The sequence below is a fragment of the Exophiala viscosa genome (genome assembly GCF_022695815.1).
Source record: "Exophiala viscosa unplaced genomic scaffold EDD37scaffold_12, whole genome shotgun sequence".
Lineage (NCBI taxonomy): Eukaryota > Fungi > Ascomycota > Eurotiomycetes > Chaetothyriales > Herpotrichiellaceae > Exophiala > Exophiala viscosa.
In genome coordinates, this window is record NW_026944364.1 from 24,127 (window position 1) to 47,769 (window position 23,643).

General features: G+C 51.7%; 6 protein-coding genes across 6 annotated transcripts; 2 read left to right on the plus strand and 4 right to left on the minus strand.

The window, feature by feature from the left end:
• Positions 1-494: 494 nt before the first annotated feature.
• On the plus strand, positions 495-1,607 carry EDD37DRAFT_151602 (uncharacterized protein). Its single transcript, XM_062809667.1, has one exon. It carries the CDS (start codon positions 620-622, stop codon positions 1,475-1,477), a length of 858 nt encoding a protein of 285 aa, XP_062666342.1. The 5' UTR covers positions 495-619; the 3' UTR covers positions 1,478-1,607.
• A 1-nt stretch (position 1,608) lies between these two features.
• On the minus strand, positions 1,609-4,261 carry EDD37DRAFT_151605 (CNT family concentrative nucleoside transporter). Its single transcript, XM_062809668.1, has 4 exons — positions 3,559-4,261; positions 2,378-3,481; positions 2,082-2,323; positions 1,609-2,029 (listed from the first exon to the last, which is right to left on the minus strand). The coding sequence occupies exons 1-4, from the start codon at positions 4,032-4,034 to the stop codon at positions 1,842-1,844; spliced, it is 2,010 nt and encodes a 669-aa protein (XP_062666343.1). The 5' UTR covers positions 4,035-4,261; the 3' UTR covers positions 1,609-1,841.
• A 1,092-nt stretch (positions 4,262-5,353) lies between these two features.
• EDD37DRAFT_151630 (uncharacterized protein) lies at positions 5,354-7,738 on the minus strand. The gene is made up of 3 exons (XM_062809669.1): positions 7,448-7,738; positions 6,090-7,386; positions 5,354-6,038 (listed from the first exon to the last, which is right to left on the minus strand). The coding sequence occupies exons 1-3, from the start codon at positions 7,487-7,489 to the stop codon at positions 5,704-5,706; spliced, it is 1,674 nt and encodes a 557-aa protein (XP_062666344.1). The 5' UTR covers positions 7,490-7,738; the 3' UTR covers positions 5,354-5,703.
• Positions 7,739-7,770: 32 nt separating this feature from the next.
• On the plus strand, positions 7,771-10,219 carry EDD37DRAFT_640140 (uncharacterized protein). Its single transcript, XM_062817218.1, has one exon. The coding sequence runs from the start codon at positions 8,035-8,037 to the stop codon at positions 9,955-9,957; it is 1,923 nt and encodes a 640-aa protein (XP_062666345.1). The 5' UTR covers positions 7,771-8,034; the 3' UTR covers positions 9,958-10,219.
• A 344-nt stretch (positions 10,220-10,563) lies between these two features.
• On the minus strand, positions 10,564-12,284 carry EDD37DRAFT_640141 (tyrosinase). The gene has a single exon (XM_062817219.1). It carries the CDS (start codon positions 11,930-11,932, stop codon positions 10,778-10,780), a length of 1,155 nt encoding a protein of 384 aa, XP_062666346.1. The 5' UTR covers positions 11,933-12,284; the 3' UTR covers positions 10,564-10,777.
• An 8,470-nt stretch (positions 12,285-20,754) lies between these two features.
• On the minus strand, positions 20,755-22,745 carry EDD37DRAFT_659572 (carbon-nitrogen hydrolase; the record flags this gene model as incomplete). The annotated part of the gene is made up of 5 exons (XM_062819048.1): positions 20,755-20,967; positions 21,046-21,120; positions 21,284-21,373; positions 21,811-22,631; positions 22,691-22,745. The coding sequence occupies 5 exons, from the start codon at positions 22,743-22,745 to the stop codon at positions 20,755-20,757; spliced, it is 1,254 nt and encodes a 417-aa protein (XP_062666347.1).
• Between the last annotated feature and the right edge of the window lie 898 nt (positions 22,746-23,643).

The window sequence follows — 23,643 nt, forward strand, 5'->3', positions numbered from 1 at the left end:
CGACCTGGTATCGATGTTTCTCTCCGTATGCAAGATAAACCATCATCACTTCCATCTCAGATAAAATCCATTCCCTCAGGGGACATTATCGATAGATCGTCTCCTGCAGATAAGGAACCACTTTTGACGTCGCCTCCTTAATGGCATCGCCCGCAATCTTATCGCCAGTTGACGTGACAAGGCTGTCAGGGCTCAGGTAATTTCCTCCAGCCGCCCACATCTTCCGCGCGCGCACAAGGCTCAAGCGCTGAAGCTGTGGTCAACTCCCCGCGTACAGAACATGGTGCTAGAAGAGTTCTATATCGCACAGAACAACCAGATGCTCGATTGAGGGTATCACAAGACAATATACGAATCACATTCCTAGGCCCGCCACATTCCAGTCAGCCCCAAAGAAAAAGGCCTAAAAACAACAACACAAATCATCAGACTACACGAGTACCACAGCTGCAGCTGAAAAGGTAAGATCTGTCAGAAATCGTAAGCCACCCCATCTGTCATCGGAAAGTGCGCAGGAGGTACTCGTACTTCATCTTTGATCATCCTGCCTCCGAAGTATCTTACAAAATGTCTTGATGGTGCCTGCCATGCTCACTCTCTCATCCCGCAAACTACAATCATGGCGTCCAACAGAACCGCACAATTAACCACACTTCTATGCATGCTCGCACTGCTTCAACATGCTCTTGCATCCCCTGTCGCACGCATTGCTACACCAAAGACAGACGCACTATCCTTTGCTGAGCTCGTCATTCGAACCTTTCGGCGAATCCTCGACCTGGGCTTCCTCCAGGGCATTGTCTCCTCCCTCTTGATCCTGGGTTGCCTAGTCGGCCTTCTCATATGTGCTCTATGCGCTTTGGCAAATTACATGCGGCACACCAACGAAGGAGAACTTTATGAGAATGTCGGCATAAGCGAATCTGGGAACCTCTTCTTCACAAAACATGAGAAACGTGGACGAGACGTCTGCAACCTCTCGCAATCTCCATCCCAGAATCCAAGCCGCATTTCGCGATATCTCCTCTCGAGACAGGACTCACCAGTCACAAAGATCAATATTCACACTACTTCTTCCCGGCGTCAGTTCCTTGCACCATCAGATGCACATTCCAGATCATCACGAACTATTTCTCCATCACGATCACTATCCCGGCCTCTGCGCTCAGCATTGTCCAAGTCTCCATCACCCGCACGCCGAAGGCAGTTGACGTTCTTTGGCTCAAGAACAGCGAGCCCCAATGGCACCTCAAAGTCCGTCCGATGGGCCGACGAGATCCAAGTCGCTGTCATTGCCACTGTTGTGGACGTCCACACGTCTGAAACGGTGGCCGAGGTTGAGATGGACATTGGATTGTCTAGGTACGAGAAGGCAGTCGAGGTGGATGCTTCTACCGACGCGCCGCCCGCCTACAACATCGCTGCAAATGATATTACTCTGGACACTCAAGAGACGGAGAAGGCTTTGGCAGCATGATTATCTTGTTTTTATTTATATTGGTGCACGATCTTGTGAGTGAACGCTCCTCTGGAGGCACGGAGCATCTTTGGCATTTTGATACCCCTTATATGACGAGCGACATTTCTAGCAGGAGATTATGAGAATGATATTACTTGATGATTGAGTATGAATTCCAACTGAGCACGCGTAAAGCCGATGTTCAAGACGCGCTGCACAGTGGAGCCTGTATTCTGCTACTGTCCAGCACGTCACGTCAATTAACTAGACTGTTTGGAATGACATTCGGATTCCGGCCTCTGCTGTGTAGCAAGAACGGCATGACTCTACCGACTAAGACTCAAGGTCCCAATGCACATCTTAGCGCCTTCGGTCATCCAGTCTAAGTACTTTGCGACAGGGTAGTCTGATCCGTGACCAAAAGACCAGCAATTGAAGCCGAAGTCAGTGTCGACAAGACCCCTGAGAACAGCGCCGACAAAGCCACCTTCGAGACATCACCTGCCCTCGACGGCGCAATTTGTGACAACACGCCAATCTGGGTACCCAAGGAACCAAAGTTTCCAAACCCTATAAAACGCGAATCAGCCAATGCCACCGCTTCAGGTGAGGAAAAACGTACCGCAAAGAGCATAAGTAGCAATTAACTTCGACCGCGGACTCATATTGATATACTCAGCCTCACTGGTAAGACTGTTATACGCAACAAACTCATTGGCGATAACCTTGATGCCGATAAGCTGGGCGACTTGCAGTAAATCGTCCCGGGGCACGCCGAGCAGGAACGCGACAGGATAACAAATGTACCCCAGAATCAACTGCAGCGTGAGATAGGCTTCGCCGTCCTGCGTGATGTTGATATACCTAGGTACTCCCGGTCAGCCGTGTTCCTATTCAGGATGGATCGTTGGTACTCACTTTCCCCACCACCCCAGCAACCCATTAATCAGCCCGATCAGCGCAATGATACAAAGCAGCGTCGCAACGATCATTCCCGCGATCTTGATACCAAGCCATGCGCCGTTCGCAAACGCATGCAGAGCATTCGTCGCGCGATGCTCATCATCGTCCGGCACCACGCACCGCCCGGAAGTAATTGTCTCCTCTGTCTCCGGATACCTCATCTTCGATACAGCCAATGACGCGGGAATCGACATAATACAACTTGACACCATAGCCTGGGCATTCAGTCCGAGACTGATATATGCGACTAGCACTGATCCCGAGATAGTAGCAAACCCGCACGTCATGACCTGATGGATCTCGGCGAGCGTCAAGTGCGGCACAAACGGCCTCACCAGCATTGCCGACTCACCCTGGCCGATGAACGGGGACGCAGCAGCGACGACCGCCTCCGCGCCTGACACGCGCAAAGACCAGAAGAAGAAGACGGCGAATTTGCCGATGAACCACTGCAACACGCCGAAATAGTACAGCAGCTGGACAAGCGACACGAAGAAAATGATCGGCGGCACCACTCCAGTCAAGAACCAACCCAATTTCAGCACCGACGCCGCGGTGAGAAATTCAGTTCCCTGGTTCGCGAAACCCAGCAGATCCCTCGCCAGACCGGAAATGAAGTTGAAAATGTCGTACCCGGCTCCAGTCCTCAACACGAACACGGCAATCACAAACTGCGTCAACATCCCGCCGATGACAGTGTGCCAACGGATCTTGGAGCGGTCGCGCGACGTCGCGTACAATACCACCAACATGATCGCCAAGCCTAGCAACGATATAGCCCGGTTGCCGCGCGTGTTGTCTTGGGACTCGGGGGACACGAATGTGCCGACGAGGATCACTGCGATGGCCACGAGCGCTGCAAGAGGGGTGCGTGTGCGCTCCGGCAGAGCCTGGTACACGCGCACACCTGTGTTATTCCAGACAAAGTGCATAGGTCGCGTGACGATGGTGATGGGCGCCCAGAAGAAGATTATGCGCAAAGTGATGGCGAGGTACAGCAGGAAAGGGATCAGCCAGCCGTAGTCGTGTCGGTGCAGGATAAGTCCGGCGATCCACCATCTAAACGACTTATCAAAACCCCGAATCACAGAAAGAGGAATACAGTCCATGGGATGGACAAGATGATGATCACTCACCCGGTGAAAAGAAGCCAGACGAACAGATGCACAAAGATCTTGTTCTTCGCATACATCCTGGAAACGCGGTGAGTCCGGCCTTCGTCCTCGGAGACATTCGTCGCTGTTGGGCCTTCGATCGTTGCTTTCCCTGCCTCCATTGCGACAAAGTCTTTCTCGTTGACCGGTCCGGTCCTCAGGTGATGCGTACTGTAGTCTTGGGGACCCTTTTCGCCAATGTTGGATTTATCGTAAGTAGTGCCCTCCGCGTAGAGGACTTCATCGTGGCGACCGGCCATTGAAGCCCGATTGTGGTGTAAGTGGTTATGCTGGTGTTCATGAGAGTAACGCAGCGTCAAGTCCGGATTCTTGTCAACACCAGTTTGCTTCGAAGGGTTATGCCCGTGGGCGGGAACGTCATTGTGAGTCTGATCAGTCGCTCTGTGGTCGTCCACAGAATGTGCGGCGGCGATGTGGTCTTGGTCTGCTGCGCTCATTCTGGCTCTTCCTTCGGCCTGGCCGGTTGTTCGTCAAGATATTTGGACAGCACAGTGGAACGCAAAACGGACAATCCCACGAGAAGGACCGGCACGAGAGCGACAAAAGTGATCAACCACGACGACATGGTGGGGAAAACAGTTTTTCTTTATAAAGAGCCGCGGTCAGATAGGGTTATTACCATGTCACACTGATAGATGGAGACCTTGCCCATCTGGAAGGGTCTTCCGATATGCGAGCGATATGAGTTGTGGACATCTGTGCGATGTGGAGCAAGGGTTTCCTTTCCAGAAGCAATGCTTAATGAATGTGTGGTTGGAAAAAAGTGAGCCGTTGACGCCGAACCAGTTGCTACCACCCGCTTCTATACCGCTACCCAATGAAATCGCGGTGTGACTGGTTCGTAAAGAGGAGGCCCGCCCCTCTAGACTGACGATCCCACAAAGCTAGTTTCCTAGCCGGGCTTCGCTGCAACGCCGTTGTTATCCTGTGTCTGACTTATCTCTGCACATATTGAGCTTGATTCGTCGCTTGAACATGTCACCAGATAGGCAGGTCCCTCTTCCAGCTCTCGGTTCAACCGAAGAAATCGCCAAGTGATAAGGAAAATGTAAGACGGCTTCGTTGTTCACGAGACTCCTCAGGAGCATCTTGGATGCAACGTTGACCCTAGCCTCGATGGAGCCGATGGGGCCTAACAGACCACCCACCAGTGACCCTTCGACATCAATTAGGTAAGTCTAACGTCCGGGGACACAGGGGTATACCCCAGGCGAGAAGCCATGCCGTTCGGTCCCCTCCGCTTCTCGTATCGCTCTATAGCCCTGGCCGAGCGTGCGGAGATGTCGCTCCCACGATACGTTGTACGGAGAGTGTGGAAATCAGGACAAGTATCATACGAGACTCAGAGGGCTGCTCCCCCTAGCTTTACCAGCTGCACCTCCAGGATACCCGCATTAATCACTTAGCATGGCATCTCTTCTGCAGGTGTCAGAGCTTAGTGCATTAGACCAGCACTGTTGCCATGAACTGCGTTTATGGTTTGACGAACAGGAGTGGATAGATGGGCCGATAGGCGAAATCGCAGATCGCGCGGGCGTGGAGGAATAAAGCCTTCGAACTGTATTCGAGGTTAGACATTGCTCGCAAGGTCTGCAAATATCTCTACTACGGGCCGAACATACTTCGACTATTATAGGGTAGGGCCAGAGGGGCTGGTAGTGGTCTTATCGCATTACAGATCGCGCGCTAGGGGTCTCCTCAACATCTACCACTCGTCCACAACAGATGGCCATTCATGTAATTCCAATCACGATCTTGGGTCAAGAACCGAAAATAGAAGGGTCGAAGATATCGGAAATGAAAGCGTATTTGTGCTCGGAAACAACACACATCACGCCGAGCGTACAGATATTATGTATTCTCCCACGGTGATCTGCAGGAGCAATGATTTTAAAAGCCCTCGAGTGGCAATTCCACCACAGGTGCTGCAGGAGGAGGTCATTAAAGGCATGCGAATGCCCATCCGAAATTCAGATGCCATAAGAAAATAAGTTCAAGGTTGCATCTTGCTGGGCCGTGTCTGACTTCCCCAACGCCAAGCTAGTCAGTTCATTAAATATATGCTCGTTACAAGGTAAGCAGACCAACAGTAGGAACAACCGCAAATCAAAGTTCAGTGCTCAAAGACAACCCCTGAAGCGCCTTGCTGCCCGCCTTCGGACCATGCGTGCTCAGCATTCCGAAGCGTAGGAACACCTCCGAACAGGTGACCAGGATAGAGATGCAGATCAAGACAATGATGATCCAGGTGATGCGCGACATCTTGTCGTCTGATATGTAGTCTGATAAGACTTCGGCCAAGTCCAGAAAGACACGACATCTCTCGTTCAGCATCTGGATTCGAGGCTTGATTTCGAGATATTCGCGGACCGCGTTGTAGAGAGGATGTAGCGTTGGTTCGCTGTCCCAGATCAAGTTGGGTACATCGAGGACGTTCGATGCTAAAATGCACTGTCAGCCACGGGTACGCCACAATCGAAGAAGCAACTTACATAGGTTGACTTCGACCCGGCTTTTGAAGAGGCCACCTAGCAGCTTGATGACCTCCTCTCGTTTGAGTCCTAGTTCGCCGGTTTTGGCTAGTCGACCAGGCACATCCTTTGCTTCTTCCATCTGCGAAGCCATCGTTTCTTCAAAAAAGCCCAGTTTCGTGCTTTGCGCTATGGCGTGGCTAATTGCCAGCTTAATCATGTGATCGCCGCTGCGTAAGGTAATCATGTCGTTGTACAGTCGGGGCCGGGATATTTCGTTGTTGTACTCGAAATGGAACTCTTCAGTCTCGAAATCTTCTTCGTCCAACGGCACTGCCGTCAGTGAAAGCGGGGTGACGTTGTTGGTCACCGGATCAGATATTGTCGCAAAAGCGAAATCGGCGAGCACGTCTTTCTCTTGTCTTTCGGTAAAATTCCAGAACACAACAACCCCGTAGCTGAAGACAAACATCTCCGCGAAACGGTACGCATCAACGGGAACGCCGGCTGGTCCAGGGCTTACGGAACGTTGTGATTGGTTGCTGTCTCTCCTTTGTCCGTTCAGTCGAGGGGGTCTATCGTCTGCGTCGTTGCGATTGGAGTCGAACCCATCCTCCGGTGGATAACTACCTCTGACTGAGTGTTCTTCTTCCTCCTCGGCGTAGTATGTTTCGCGGTAGTCTCTTTGTTCACTCCGCTCGATGGCCTCATCCAGCAGAGTTCCGCCCTTCGTACTCTGGACAGCTGGGCTGCTTCGTAATCGATAACCTTCATTACCAGGTAAGAAAGGTAGATGATAAGCACAGTATAAGGAATCATCGTAAAGCTTGGTTCGTGCGCCATGACGTTGCCGGACGAACGTTGCTGTCGACTGTAGTTTGTATGATTGTGCGGTACAGTATGCCGTCACTCTGGGCAGTTCCTTCTCCGTCCGTCTGGCTTTAGGTAGTCTTTCTGCATAGCTCTTCACTCCCTCTTTTCCAGGTCTTCGAAAGTCCTCGTCATCTCTTGGAGGACCTTTGTCGGAATCAAGGCCAAAGTCGCCTTTCTCATCTTCCTCTTCTACAGCCTCGGGTAATAGAACTAGCTTCTCGGACGTCTTTGTCGAGCGGGAGGGTATATGTGGGCCGACATAGCGACCAGTAAGTCTAGGATCGACGGGTTTGCCTGAGCCGGTTCGAAAGGCTCTTGGACGCGCTGGCTGTCGTTGCTGCATGGAGGGCATGTCGGATGAATATTGAAGGACATTGTCAACGGTGATGATGCGGGATGTCTGTCTTCTTTGTGGACCTGGTCTGACGACGGAGTCCTGCCGTGCCTATTTGAGTACGATATCAGCTATGTTGTGGACGGTGAAGATACGGTCCGATAATACTGACCAGTATACTGGGACCTCTTTTTGCCGTTGAGCTTGGAGCCATGGTGACCGAAGTGCTCCTGCAGCCTAGCAGACTAGGAAATAGCGAGTCAAGGTGATGCGACGAGAGTAGCGAGTGGAGTGGACGAGTTGACAGAAGTGCAAGTATCACTTCTCACAGACGATGTTGGTTGCATCAAGGCAAGTTCCAAAGAGAAGTCGATGATGCACGTGCTCTTCGTCATAATCTTGGCAGCATGCAGATTAGATTAGATGGTGATCGTCTCTGCAAGGCACCGACCAGCCAGTCACGACTGCGGGGGATTACTCGATAGGCCGGAACCGAGTACATCGTCTTCCAGATGGTTCCCTTCATCTATCAACCGTCGATTCCGTCCTGTCATCTAGGTACCTATCAACACCTATGACATCGCTCCAGCCGACATACAATTTATATTGATTTTGAACATTGCCTGCTTTCCGGCATTCAGTCTTTCGTTCTAGGATTACTCGGTCGTTTCCTCAGGCTCTCCTTCTCCCCTAGTATTGTCGTACATCTGCGTGTCCACGGCCCAGCCTTTGGCTCATGATCTCTCCACTACCTCCAGCATGGAGGGATTACCAGAGGGGATCGTGTCAGACATCCTCGAGTACCTCGACCCCCAGGAGCTGATCTCCGCCCAAAAGACGTGCACCGCCCTAGCAAGATCGGCACGTGCCAATCGACTATGGAGGGTTAAATGCTTCGAAAAGTCTCCCAGTGCTGCAATGAGACGGCAAGCCGGTACTTTGAACAGTCTGACGAATGCGTTGCAAGGTCTGACCTTATCAGATCGTCCTGCTCTTTCTTCCTCGGCCACTCCCAGTCACCAGCATGACCAAGAGAGTGTTATGAGAGAAAGTCCCAGAGCCCGAGCGGTAAACGGATGGGACCGGTCCGCAAAGGACGAGCGTGTCGACTGGTATTCGGAATACAAGGCAAGACATGCACCATTGAATGCCGAGTGGCTCAATGAGCAGCCTTCGAAACCCTTAGATATCAAAGGCATTGCAACGTTGACCGGGTCCGATCGAGCAGTTGGTTTTCTGGAAGACGCCAGCGTATGCGTCTGGGACTTTGCAGAAAGTGTTTCGGGTAGACGGAAATTCAAACAACTCGGACGAAGCAAATCGATACTCTGTACCGACACCGTGCAGCCCGACGAGTCTTTGGTTGTCGACTGTGTCAGCACCTTTTCACCGCAACAAAGGGCATTCATTGCCATCGGCAACATCCTGAACGAAGTCGACCTCAACACTTTCCAAGTGATTTCACATTCGAGATACGCTTACCCAATAACAGCATTATCACAATGCACCTCTACCGATCTACCACTCACGGTCGGAACACAATGGAGTCTGCATATTCTTGATCCCAGACTTTCCCACTCACTCACATCACAAACACGCACAGAACGGGTCGAGGAGGTGCCCGCCGTCTCTGGCAATAGAACTGCAATCCTCCCTGACTTCACCCAGAGCCCAGGGCTGTATTCGTGCAATTTTGGTCCTTCCGCTCCCTTCTCTGAAGAGCCTAGTCCCCCCACATGGTCTCCGCGCGTGTCGAACTTGCACCCTTCACACCGTCGGCAGAATCCTCACTGGATGGCATACGCTCGAGTCGAGCCAGGACCCCTGTCCATTCTTCACCACGCCGAGAACGAGATCTTGCTGGCTGGACGATTCCCAAGCATCCTATCATACGACCGAAGATACTTCCCGCGCCTACAATATGTCATCCACTCCGGCGCAAGTCTTTCATCCCTTACCTCCATACCATATCCGCCGGCAGGGGCTCCATCCAGCGTTACTGGTGGCTCAACACTCGTCGCCTGCGGTGAATATCGGGGCCGTGGATCTCTAGAACTCTACTCCCTTCCTCACGTCATACCCGGACAGACCCCGTCAGGCCAAGATCCCCTTACGACCAGTAATCCCTCAGAGGACGACATGTTAGACCTCGGGAGGAGTCCTAGTGTCAGCTCCGATGGCTCACTGTTCAGCTACAAGAACAGACAAGAAGCCGCAAGCTCGAAAGTGCTGTCTGCCGCCTCGCAGGGGACGAAGATCGTCTTCTCTGACTCCGAAGGCGGACTGAAGTGGATTGAGCGCGATGGCCGCAGCCTGGTTCGTAAGTGGAACATCAATGGCTTCGAGGTCGGTGAAGGCGGCGCCTCCGTTCACGGCGATCAAGTCGCGCGCAAGATCATCCCGCTCGAAGTTTCCAATAGTGAGTGGGGACGCCGTGGTGATGGAGATCTCCTCGTGTGGACGGGCGAGAAGATTGGCATCGTCACGACGACTCCGCAGTACGTGGACCATGAGGAACTGGTCAAAGAGCTTGAGAGCAACGAGACTGCGAGTGCAAAACAGGAACGGGAGGAGCGCGAGAAGGCGGAGGAGTACTCAAAGGTGATGAGGAAGGCGTTGGAACGACAGGCTGATGAGAGGCGGTGGATGAGCCAGTTCCGCCTTAGGAGGGGTTACTTTTAGGGGAGCCCCAGTGATATGTGAAGCTGTCCCATACCCGATATATGCAGTCGATAGACATCTAGAATGGAGTTGATCTAGCAATTGGAAGGCTGCATTCCGTTTTCGATGTTGCATGAACTCATTCCTCAGCATTGCACTGGTTGCGCTGCCAGCGCTGGTGATGTTAGCTAGGCCTGCCGTGGGCTGAGGAAAACAATTAGCACTTACCAGGTCAGGCATTCGACAGGAAAACAATTAGCACTTACCAGGTGAGGCATTCGACCTTGCCAGTAAGATCAATACCGGCACTCATGTTACAGCACGCATTCAAAGCGCTAGCAGGTTGTTGCACCTCTGGGCAGCAATTATGGCAGTGGTCGTTCATTTAACTTATGTCATCTTCGACAGTATTCCGCAAATAGGTATGCATACCTGCCTATTTAAGTAATTTTCCCTACTTTTCATGACCCAGCAAGAACTTTTGGACACAATTCACCGAACACGGCTTTCACTCAGTCGATTCAGATATTCTCTCAATGTTGGCAGCGCATCACCCACGACCCAATGTCATCTCTTCTCCTGTACATACCAGCGCTTGTAGAGTGAAAGGGAGCTTGTAGAATGATGTGAGAATTGAAAAATAAATTGGTATTTTGTTTTTCAGGATGCAACGACTTTTATTTACACATTAGACATGATACTGCTGGTAACTGGTAGAGCCCCAATCGCTCTCGTTTCCGCCGCCGCATTTCCTGGTATCCCAACTAATAATATGAACAAACGCTATGAATAACAAATACATCCGTGCCTGTGGTGTTGCGTGCCGGCAAGCTCAAGCCTTTTATGAGATGACATTATCGTACTGATAACAGAAAGGACCAGCCGTCGTGCTGATCAAGTCCTGAACCTGGATGGGATTGAGCTGGAAGTATCCCCAATCAGGCTCGGTGGTATTGAGCGTGACGACGGGGCTGGGAGGCACGTTAAGCGCAGTTCCGGTGCTACCGTCCAACGTGTTGGCCAAGTCGGGGTAGTTAATTTGCCAGCTCGTGTAGACTCTGTCGATCATGGTGTGGAGGGGATACCAGATGGGATCTTGAGCGGAGACGTGAATGCTGTCCATTTGCCCGCCGACACTGAAGTGCGCGCCCGAGTGGATGCCCAGACTGGCACTACCTATGACACCGTTGAGGAGGTACTCGAACTCGCTGGCATTGGCGGCGTGGGCGGCAGCCACGAGTTGGTCTTCGTTCGTATATGTCTGGGACACGTAGGCGTTGATATCGCGCATAAGACAGATGTCGTTGTAGTCGAAGGCGCCATCTGGTAGTGTGCCGTTGAAAAGGTACGAAGGGTCGATGAACTTGATTGGTGCGATCATATCGGCGAATGGGCCTGTGGTTACGCAGCCACCGCCGGCGCCGTGTGGGATCGTCAGCGATGGGCCAAGGACGATGGGGCCAGTGTTATTGTACACGCCATCGCCGGACATGGAGTACTCAGAGCCATCGAAGATGGGGAACGACGTTGGGTCGGAGGCGGTCGAGGCGAAGTCCCAGTAGGGGAAGGCGCCTTCGTAGCCGCAGGTCTGTCGGAGGTCGGTCTCATAAAGAAACAGGAAGTAGCGATGCCATGTGAGGAAGAAAGCGTCAAGGTGGACATGTTGGGTCCGGTTGACGTGGATGGTCGCGTAGTCCATGTAGCGGTTGACTGCGACTGGGTACTCCGAGTTGTCGATCTGAGAGGGTTGAGCCATCAGGCACTTGACTGCGTCGGTGTAGGCTTTCCGGTCGGCTGGGGCCATTTTGTTGAAGTCAACCCGCGTTCTGACCGTCTCGGAGTTGCAAGGTTGACCCCATTCTTTACCCTCGCCCTGCCAGTCGGACCATTGGGGACTTGGGTTGCGGGCATCGTGAGAGCTGAATGGGGCGGCAGAGACGAGGGACGAGGAGAGTAAGGCTGTAGCAGCAACTGCTGATAGAAGAGAGTTAAGCATGCTGGGTAAAGAGTGTTTCAAGCGATTGTGTTGGTTAGTGGTTGTAAAGGAAACGTATTGGTCAATCGCCGATCAGTGAGTGAGTGTGTGTGAACTGACTTTTGTAGTGAATGAAAAAGTGAAATGCATGGCAAGAGCGAGGCATCATGAGGACTAAATAGCCCCGTGAGGCTCGATGCTGCTACTGCAACAGCTGGGGAGGCCTCGGCATTTCCAGTCTGTCAGCACTGCTCCGCACAGCCTTTGGGATGTGGCCCTGCCGTCTTTACGAGGTGATCGAAGCGGAATGTGTTCGGCCAGACCTTTGTTTGAAAGTTCAATTATGGTGTGTGGTGGCGATGTCACAGCATTTTGCCAGTTGGGAGTTGGTAGCCGTATGACACCCGCATATGCCAATACCCATAGCCTGGATAGCGGTTTATTTTTGGGCTACACAGGCACAGACAGGTGGTCCCTTGGTGGCTCCCCAGGCTGGTTCACCAATGGCAATTCTCCGTGGCGCTCAGGCTGGACACTTGGATCTGTTGGCTAACCTGTTGTCGGTTAGTTCCCGTCTATTTGCATCCGACCCCAGTGAGGCTGCGCTTATTTCCCCTCATCGCCTTAACAACATCGAGGGGCGTAGGTCATGATTCATCGCAGCGACTACTGGGATGAACCCTGAGCTGCAGGTTTTTGCACCTGCTGAATGGTTGTTTCTCTCCGCCGTTAGTGCTCTCGCTTACCATGCTGCGCCCGAGGTTGGCAGAGCATGGGTCGTTTGCCTGGTGTGGCTGGCCATCCCTTACTCCAGGATACGTTCAGTATAGTTCTTTCCGAGGCCTCGGATGCATGGGCTGGATGTGACTTGTCAAACCCGGGTAGTGATTCCTATGTGATGTTCAGCTGGTAGTGCCACCGACTCTACTCGTCGGCTCTACCATCCGTTTCGACCGTTTGCCCATCTACATATGCCAAGTCATCAGCCGTCCCGGGACGTGCAATGTGCAAGTAAGAACTACATTGGGACGGGACAGGATGTTCCAGCAAGGAGGGTGCGCCTCATTCGACCTTGATGTTGCCTTTTGGGCAATCTGTTTGTCATACATATCATCTGTTTGGTGTGCCTGAGGTCTCCCCTGCCGTGTCCCATGTGAGAAAGCTTGATGGCCAAGCACCATGCTGCACTTTGCAACGGTTTCCAATCGAGCCGTGAGGGAGTCTGTCTGGGAGCTCACTCTTCCGGCCGATCTTCACCGCATGGGACGAAAAGTTTCCCCATCATGCAAGCATCCCTCGTCCCTAGTGCCTGGCCGTCGTCTGAACAACAGACATGATCATGTGCGGAAAATTGTTTGCAGTCGTGCAGAAAGGGCAGGAGAGTGGGGAGTGTATGGTGGAGAAGAAATAGCTGACTTGGGTTGCACAGCAGCAGGTTCGTAGAATTTCAGGATTGGGTGCAATGCTGTTTTCGTACTCATGCTTCTGCTTTTCATGTCGAGTCACTTTGATTGTGCTACGTGTCATTGACTTGAGACAAACCGACATGTGGAGACGATCTACTGATGTTTCCTCGTCGACAACGAGGACCCGGCAATATCATCTGCGCATAGTGTTCATACTGCCAAATTTGCAGATAGCTGGATCGGACGCCAGGGCGCGCCACGTGGTGTTGATGTTGGTAAGGCTGTCTTTCAGCTGGGCACAACCTCAATGCGAGGTTAGCCGAGACGGTAAGGGTGGACAAACAAACAAGAATGGCAAGATTCCCGGTCCCCCTGCAGCAATGCTGACCATGCAGCAAAACAAGGTCACCGTGCAAGTTGGTCCTTGATTTCTTCTGAGCAACTCGTATCGAATCTGCCCGCCACAAGCAGCCTGGACATATATCTCAAAAACAAACACCCGCATATACGATAGCTAGCACAGCAATCATTGATCCCTATGAAGACACCCGCCGTCAGCCATGGAGGTCCAAAGGAGCACGTAGACACTGTAGACACTGCCACTCTCGGTCCGAACAGGAGCAGATACATTCGGACCTCGCTGTAAGTCGGCGTCGCTCATATACTTCCGGTATTGAGGAATGGAGATGTCGTCCGAGCTAATGTGGCGTCCAGCCACTAAGAGTCAATCCTCCGAAAGAAAGTTGCATTGTCGACCTTGATGATCTTCAGGTTGAGCATGGTGAATGGCAGCTACTCTGGAAAGAGACTCGCCGCAGTTGATATTCGTTTGTCGAGGTCATCGGCTCAGACACCTTGGTGTAAGCATAGCAAGCGATGATGCAACATCAACCACCAAGTGATCCTGGGAGACCCCTGATTTATCGACAAAGATTAGAACATGCAACATGGTCTTTGATGCATGGGTGTATCATGATCCATTACTCAATATATGATAACTGAAAGAAGGCCACAAAGCCATTATTAGGCGGCTTGTTTCAGCAGAGAATAGCGCATCATGCCTTCATCTGAATAATCTGGTCAATGCGATTATCTCAACTAGAAGCTCTGCGGCTAGTCTGCAGCGTTTCACGACAAAGCAGTACCTAGGTATTTCCATTCAACAAGGTGATTAGTCAGGGGCAGAAGACGGCACAGCGGTATTGTTACCAGTCTCACCTTGTGGTAAGGACACGGGAGAGACAACGGACAAGAAGGATCTAGAGTGAACGCGCAGGCTCAACGCACAATTCGCCGCGTTCAACAAGAATATCAGTAGCATCAAGGAGTGAAGAGTCCGAATCGTTGTTTTGATTCTCCTGATTCATCACACGATCACGTGTACTGCCAAGCCAACCTCATTACTCGAAGTCGCTTTGCGGTGATTGGCCAGCGACAAAGGGAGCAGCCGATTCTGCGGTCACAACGGCAAGACATTCATCTCTTTCCCAGCTTTTTATTGACACTCCTCCTGAGGTGATACTATTTGAACAGAAGATCACCTAACGGCTTCCGACTCAATGGTCCTCTTCTACTCATCTCTTGCCCTTTCCAGCACTCTCTCACGGCCGTCCGCCGCCCTCCAGTGAGATGCCGAAACGCGAGGCGGATTCCTACATCACAAAGGAGAACGGTATTACTGCGAATACATCTCAGGGTGAAGACAAGCCCAAGATGTCGACCGCAGCTCAGCTTGCAAAGAGAAAGTACGTCAATATCCTTCACTCCCGAGAACCTCATTCCTCGCCGTGCTTGTTGTTGTTTTTGGAAAGTGAATGCCATCGAGCCGGTTCGGCGCGCTGTCCCGGTTCCATGGTTATATTTTCCCTTAGCAAAACAGTCAACTTTACCCTTCCACACCGTTCCGCAATCACTTTAGGGCATTGACATTAACTTGAGGCAGGATCGCTACGCCAAAAGGCAGGCTAGGTGTGAACCGATCTCAACATTCCTTCAACAGCGGCAGCTCACCGAATCCCTTCGGACAGAGCACCCAGCAACAAACCTTCTCTAACACGAACGGTGGCACCACATTTGGCGCGAGCCAATCCTTTCCTCAGCCCGGGCCTGGTACGAATGCCGGCTTCAGCTTCCAACCTCCTTCGTCGAGTTCCTTCACCTTCGGCACCACTTCCTCCACGCCGAATCCTTTTGCTTCGTTGAACGGGACTGGGGAGGCGGCCAACAACGAACAGGATATCTCCATGGAATCACCTCAGAAGAAAGCTGCCCTCGGAAATACCTTTGGGGCAACCAATGCTGAAAGCAATATGAGTTCCGGGTTCAGCTTCGGGCAGCCAGCACAGCAACAATCAGCTGGAACATTTAGCTTTGGCACGAATCAAGAAGCGAAATCTCCTGTGAAAACAAATGGTGATGGTCTCTTTGGTCGAACCTCGAAGCCGGAACAATCGACCGCAACGAGCAATCCATTCGGTCAGTCCTCGCAACCTGCTTTCGGTGGATTTGGTCAAGCGGCACCTGCGCAGCCGCCGAACCAGACATCAGGCTTCAGCTTCGGCCAGAACACACACACCTCGACTGCCCCGACGTCTGCTTCCAGCTTCAGTTTCGGTAGCGAGAGCTCGTCAACCGCTCCAACCCCACTTCCTGCTTTTTCCTTCGGCCAGGGTAGTACTTCGCAACCTGAGGCGCCGAAGTTTAATTCTGCACCGAAGACGACTTCACAGGCCCAGACCAATGGTGCCAGCACTCCAGGTGGTAGTAATATCTTTGGTTCCGGCAACACCGCGAGCAATCAACCTTCTACTACATTCTCATTCGGACAGACTCAACAACCTGAAACTTCCAAGAACCCTTTCGGTGGTCTTGGTACGACTACGAATGAAGGAACAAAGTCAGCTACGACGTCTCTTGGTGGTTCTGCGACCTCCCCTCAACCTGCGGCATCCGAACAGCGCAGCACATCTCCTGAAAAGCCAGCTGCTTCAACCTCTGAGCAAGACTCGCGACCAGCAGCCAACCCATTTGCCAGCCTCTTTGCTGGTTCGGCTAGTGGCTCTCCTGCTCCTATATCAAAACCAGCCTTCAGCTTTGGCACGTCTTCGGCGGCGGCACCTGCAGCAACGCCAGCAGACGCGCCGCAGCCGTCAAAACCGGCCTTCAGCTTCGGTACAACGAGCCAGCCGTCTGCAGCAAGTGCAAGCAATACGAACGCATCCTCTTCAATAATCCAATCGTCGAATCCTAATATCTTTGCCTTTGGCGTAAAGCCAGCACAAGCCGAAAACACTGCTGCGGGGGGAAAGGCTATCGGACTGGAAAAGACACAGAATGAGATTACACCCTCGCCAGCGAAAGCAATGTTCGGTTTTTCGGCGCCTTCCCAACCTGCCTCAAGTGGAGGACTGTTTTCGCCTGCAAAGACATCTGCTGCGCCAACAGAGAAGTCTAAAGAACTGTTTGGGCAGCCATCCGGCGAAGCTGATACGCCTGCGAAGCCAGCCTTTGGCGCATTGTTCAAGCCAGCATCCACAGGCAAGCCAGAGCAAAATGGCTCTTCTTCTCACCTCTTCAGACCTTCGGAGAACACGTCAGAGGCCGACAGGGCTGCTTCAACTGCGACGGCAGAGACCGCTGTTCCGGCTTCCACCTTTGGCAGTGCAACTAGCAACAAGCCTGCCGAAACGCCAAGACCAAGTCTACAAAGAGTCGGCGCTGCGGAGCAAGCTACGCTGTCACAGGGTAAGGACATGGAGTCTACACCGGCATCCGGACAGTCAAAGAGACAAGTCTACACAAAGGCATCATCGCTCATCCCTGGCCATCTTGGTGCCGAGCAATTCCGCGACTTCGATCGTAATTACCGTCTGCACTCTCTGAACCTTGGTCTGCAACGGAAGATTGCGAGTCTCAACCCCCGCACCACCGACTTTGACAATATCATTCGCCATTACGTTGCAGCTCGTGACAGTATTGGAGCTTCATTGGGTTTGTTTAAGCGAAATGTTGCAGGGTCTAAACGCAAGGGTGACGAGGTTGATAACCACGAGACCGAACCTGCTCATAACAAGCGATATCGTTCAGAAACTGCCGCCCAAACTGCGCATTCTCAGTCAACTCCTGCTCCTGCAGCTTCCACCCGCGGCTTCCAACCACAGCAGTCAGCTCCCGTTGCCGACACGACCATGTCTGATGGCGCTATGCGGAACACACCTTCCTCACAGGCAACAACGTTATTCAATAACATGATTCCGAAATCCAGTACGGCTGCTCAAGGAGCACAGCCTTCTTCTGGCTTTCAGCCGAGCTCCAATCCGTTTGCTGGACTTACCGCTGGGTCGAGTGCAACTCCAAAACCATTTGCGTCCATAAGGGGAGGTAATAGTGATGCCGCCCAGCCAACAGCGTCATCGACATTCACACCCGTGCCATCCACGACTCCAACGAAGTCACCGCCGAAGATGCCGACTTTTGAGGTGCCCAAATTCGGAGGTGGTAATACAAACTTCATGGGTGCATTCGGCCAGCAAGCAAAAGCAAATGCAGAGAAATTCGAGAAGGATTTGATTGAGAAGCGCAAAGCAGAGGACTTTGACTCTGACGAAGATGATGAAGAGGCCTTCAACAAACAGCTTGAGGAAGAGGCACGAGCGAAACGAGCCAAAATTGAAGCCATTTCGAAAGGAGGATTTGCTCCCACTTTCAAGCCAACAAGTGGATCAAGTTCTTCAAAGGAAACATCCAAATCTTCGGCTGTGTCTGACGCACCAAAGGATGCTCCGGCCCCCAAATTCTCCTTTGGCAATTCATTCTCTACAACGTCTTCTTCCAACCCATTTGCATCCCTTTCCTCGGCAAGCACCAGCGGCGAGCAATCGCAGGGTAGTAGCGACCAAGCTGAAGAAGCCAGTGAAGATAAAGCTGATGACGACGAGGATGAGGTAGATGATGCGGATGACGATGATCAACAGGAAGACGAAACCTTGGAAGACAATGAGGGAGAAGAGGAGGAGGACGACGACGACGACGATAACGACTTGCAAGCTGCCCTTGACCGAGGACGAAAGACTGCCAGCGCAGGGAAAAGCTTGTTCGACCGCGTCGAGCCAAACCCGAACAACAAGGAAGATGTCACGTCAGTCACCGAGGAGAAGGACGAGACTGAGCAGGACGAAACGCCCATAATGCAGCAGGCGAAGAATTCCTCTTTCCCACCTGCCATTTGGGGCTCCCACATTGGAAAATCCACACCCGAGACTCCTTCATTCTCGCCGTTGACCCCAGCTACTGGTACCTCCAAGTCCTCCTACAAGCCTTCCACCTTCACATTCACCCCGACACCGCCAACCACGTCTTCAACGTCGACCCCTGGTGCTTCGATCTTTGCTGGTGGCTTGACTAGAGATGGACCAGTGCCTGGCGAGGGACTATTTGGGTCTCGCCCAACGACGCCCAGCAATGCAGAGAAACCGAGCAGTCATCTGTCCAAATCAGTTCTTGCCTCACCAGCAGGCACCGATAATACTTGGAAGCAGGGGCAAGCAATCTCATTCGGGAATGGTGACGACAAGAAAGATGCGCCATCCTTCAAGTTCACGGCTCCTTCGCCTGGCGGCACGTCAGAACAGAAGCCATTCGGTTCTCTCTTTGGCACGCCTGCAACCACGTCGAAGCCCGCCGACACTCCGACTCAGCTGGGGTTCCAGTTTGGTGCACCAGCGTCTGCTCCAGCGCCAGGGTTCCTGGGTGCTGTGCCCCACTTGGGAGGTGGTTCAGCTACCAGCTCCGCGGTTTCATCCCGCGCCACTTCACCTGGGCTGACGGACAATGAGTCTGTTGCCACCAACGACACAGACGAAACGAACGATGACCCGCAGACATCGCTAATGGATTCACGAACAGGAGAAGAGAATGAGACTTGCCTATGGGAAGGCCGTTCGAAAGCTCTTATGTTTGTCACTGCAGAGAGTGCAAAAACCAATCCCAAGATGGCCCCTAACGACTGGAACTCTATGGGAGTTGGCCTGATACGCGTCCTCAAAGACAAATCTTCCGGCAAAACTCGCGTCGTGTTCCGAGTCGAGCCAAGCGCATCTATCCTGATCAACTCCCACCTGATCGAGAGCGTCACTTACGAAAACGTCCCTTCGAATAAGAGTGGCGCTGTTAGGGGTGCTCTCTTCTACAAAGGGAACCTCACCCGATGGGTATTCAAGGTCAAAACTCCGGAGATGGGCACTCAACTTTCAAAGGCCTTGGAAGATAACAAAAGTGCTTGATTAATTTGCTAATGTTTTATTCTACAAATGATTCTTTCTCGATTCGAGCGGAGCTGGAGTTTTGGGCGACAAAAGTGGTCCAACCGAACAACATTTCAGCGCAGCAAGGCATTGTACGCTCAAATTGCTGAGTGCAGTACCAGCCTACATATTGCACAGCGAGGAGTTTGGGCTTTGTTTGACAGTTTACGGCATTCTGCTTGCCACCTGTACAGAAGGAAAAGAGGGTTTTTCTTCGTCGTATCTTTACAACATGGTTGGATTGGAGGTTGTCATATGGAGAGGCTTACGATGCATGTGGATTGGTTCAGGTTGTGGGAATGCCAGATTGTACTCTGCTGGTGACGGTTTCGGGATGTCCGCGGGTCAGTCGTCGAAAGGATTTGTCTCCGAGTCCTCTTGTGGGCTATGTTGAGCTGCCTTACGCCAACCGACGCTGTGTTGACTGCCAAATGATCGGGGAATCTTGCCGTGGAGTATGTGGAAACGATGGAAAGCAGCAGGGAAGACGGATTGAGCCGCATGCAGACATGACCAGCAACGGTGGTGATCTCTGGCAAGATTTCACTTGAGATCTTGTCATCGAGCTCCTGTTGGATAGGTCATTGTTTGCTGCAGATCTGGCTCTCCGTACATCACCTTCTGCATTCAGGTCTGCTGCGTAGAAGGGGAACAGCACCACAGTTGACGGTACAAGGCGGAGGATGCTGTGGCAATGATTGTATTAAGGATGCCAGGCTTCGAATGACATTGTGTTGATAGATGACAAAATACACGGAACTTGACTGTGCATACTCCGTACTGCGTTCTTCTTTGCGCGACTATGCTCGCTCGATGATTCAACGAAGGTATACAGGTACATATGGGAAGCATGATTTCATTTTTGATTCGTGAATTGCTTTGGCCAAGTAGATTGTCGCTTCTGATATTGCCAGCATAGCCTAAGTCAGTACGCTCAGCAAATCCGCCCTCGGGTATCTACCAGGTATCTGGCTGTACCCATCCAGGCAATGTTCCTCTGTGCCGGGATTGCCTGCACCATCATGTCTCTTCTCTGGCGGCCGATTCATTGGTACGCCGACCACCCCTTCGATGTTCGAGTATGTGAAAAAAGGTTTTCGCTCATGCTTTTTCGTCCAAGTTCAAAGTTGCGAGATTATGAGTCCTCAACAACGACAGTCTGCAGACCCTTGGCCTCCTTCTCCTTGACGTTGACGGCCTGGACATAGCTGTACAGCTTCTCCTTGGCGCCCTCCTCGTCGTTACGCTTACGGCTGATGCGCACGCGCAGACGGAAGGGGACACCCTTGATGCCGGACTCCCACACCTTCTTGTTCAATTGGGGGTCGAGACGAACATCCTTGGTTCCCTGTTAGGAGCGTTAGCGACTGGCCCTGACACCACTTGCCTCACACCAAATGGTGTGACGAAGGGAGGATGAACATACCATAGAGATGGTCGCAAACTTGCGAATCTCCTTGATGGCGCGGGGCGCTCGCTTCTTGAAAGAAACACCGTGGATCTTTAAATGTATATATCAGTCTTCCGTCCAAAATGCTTAGAATCAAAAAGGGATAAGCCATTCGGGTGGACTTCATAAAACTGATTTCCATCTCTTCCTTGGGTTGTGTTTTTCCCGTTTCTTCGGGACCAGGATACTGGGTGACTCAAGAGGCTAGACATACTCGTTTGTGGAGGTGAATGGTGTACTCGCGGGCGACGACATCGGAGATGGCAGAGCGCGACTTCTTGGGAGCCGGCGTCGTCTTCTTGGGCTGAGTCTTGGGGTTGTCTTTGACCATTTTGGCGGTTCTGTCTTGGAGTCAGCAAATTTTGTTCTTCGCATTCGATGTCGAGTTGATCGGGGGTTTGACGGGTTGTATACGTACTTGCGAGAAGAACAGCGACAAAAAGAGGGAAAGTGACGAGGTTGAAGAGACTGCGACTGAGAACGAGGTCGGATTGAATGAAGCACTTTGCGCAGACGGAGAACGAATTCGAGATGTGGGCTAGACCGAAAATGGAAGGTCACGCCAAGATTTTGCATCCAATCACGTGACTGGAATTCGTCGCGATTTTTGAGGAAGAGAAGTGATAGATGGTGTTCATTTAATCTACCAGATGTTGGTATGGCATAATGTCCTCTTCGTTCATGTATGGGCCTCTAAAGCCTGACTCTCGTTCACTATCCAGACTCATCTTCAAAACGTACTTTTCCAGCACTAACGTCAGGGTAGACGTCAAACCTTCTCTGTGTATAGATAGGAATGCCTTTCCTTGTCTCCTCAATCTTTTCTCCATCAATATCCGCATATACAATGTCCTCATGCTCTTCGGCCTCAGTCAAAACATCGGCATTCGGATTGACAATCATCGAATGTCCGTAGGCATGATAGGTTGCTTCCGTGTCTCGAGCAGGACTGCACATAGCCACGTAAAACTGATTGTCCATGGCTCTAGCCCTCGCTTGTAGTGACCAGTGCATAGGACCAGTTGTAGTGTTGAAGGCTCCCGGATAGACAAACATGAAGGCGTCCTTCCTGGCGGCGATCATGGCAAGCTCCGGGAAACGGACATCGTAGCAGATGGCAAGACCGATCTTACCATATTCTGGTAAATCCACAATAGTCACCTTGTTTCCTGGAGACAGCACATCGCTCTCCTTGAACTTGATCTTGCCAGGTATATCGATGTCAAACAGGTGCGTCTTGCGATGCGTTGCCAGTAACTTGCCCGTAGGCGAAAACACCAGTGAGGTATTAAAGTATTCTTTCGTTTCTGGTACAAATTCAGGTATGCTTCCACCAATCAAATATGTCTTTGTTTCTGCTGCCACTGAGGACAGCATATGCCACGAAGGCGACTTTTCTTCGGATGGAGGTGACGGAAGAATGGTCTCTGCATATTTGGGAAAGTATTGACAGCCGTACGGAGAGTTGAAGCATTCGGGGAGCACGATCATAGAGGCTCCAGCCTTCGCTGCCTCAATCACTTTCGACCGGGCATGGGCGAGGTTTGCTGTCTTGTCACCTCCTGCAAGCACGATCAGTTCCTGGCAGGTTCATGGCTTGGTTGTGGAACTCACCACTTACCTGACGCAAGCTGGATAAGTGCGAGCTTGAAAGGCTTTTTGAGTAGACCTGCCATAGTGAATCTTTGCAAACGTGATGGAAGTACTCAAAGCTATAAGCGAGCGCAGAGAAAGTTGGTGGTTGTTGTCCTGAATATATCGTCGACGCTCCAAGGAAGCGGGATGTCAAAAGTCCAAAGTCCGACGTGACGGGGATCTGCTCCGACAAGCGGAGTGCCGTAACGGCGTAGATTTTGCCGTTTGATAACGACCTCTCCTCCTCACCTGCGTCACCAGATTCCTTTCATTCCTCTTAGCCCATCTGATCATGCTCTGGTGCAAACAGTCCGCCTCAACGGTCTGATGCTGTTCGACTTGCATATCGACCATGATGGCGCTGGTGAGTGGGTGCTGCTTTGAAAACAGAAAGTGCGGTATGCAGGAGGCTGACTTCCACATGCATGAGGCCGTGTCAAGCATTAGCAATTAGATGGAGTGAAACGCTCCAACAAAGAGCATTATGCGTCCGAAATCCTCTATACTGAAGGATGTCCAGCTTGAATGCTATGGGGTTCATCAGTCGAGCTGATCAATGGTAAGGCTGGATCAGAAATAAATGAAGGCTTTTCGAATGGTCAATAGTGGTGCTTTTCGCGACTATGCACTCGTCAATTTGGCACTTGAGATATGACCAACCTGTATTCATTCTCGATGATGTTGTTCGTCGTCTCTCAGAGGCACTTGCCTTTTGAACGGGTTCCTGCTGCACTGGGTTGGTTTCTTGAATCAAACGTGACAAACACCTGGACTGCGACTACCTTCATCATATTAACCACCATTGCCTCTCTTCTCTTCTTCACCGTTTATTCCTCACCTCGTTGCTCATTTCCCAGACTCGGATCAAACGCAACCTTGCAACGAATTGTGAACCTTCTCTAAATCAATATACCCTTTCTCCTCTTGCTGATACTCACC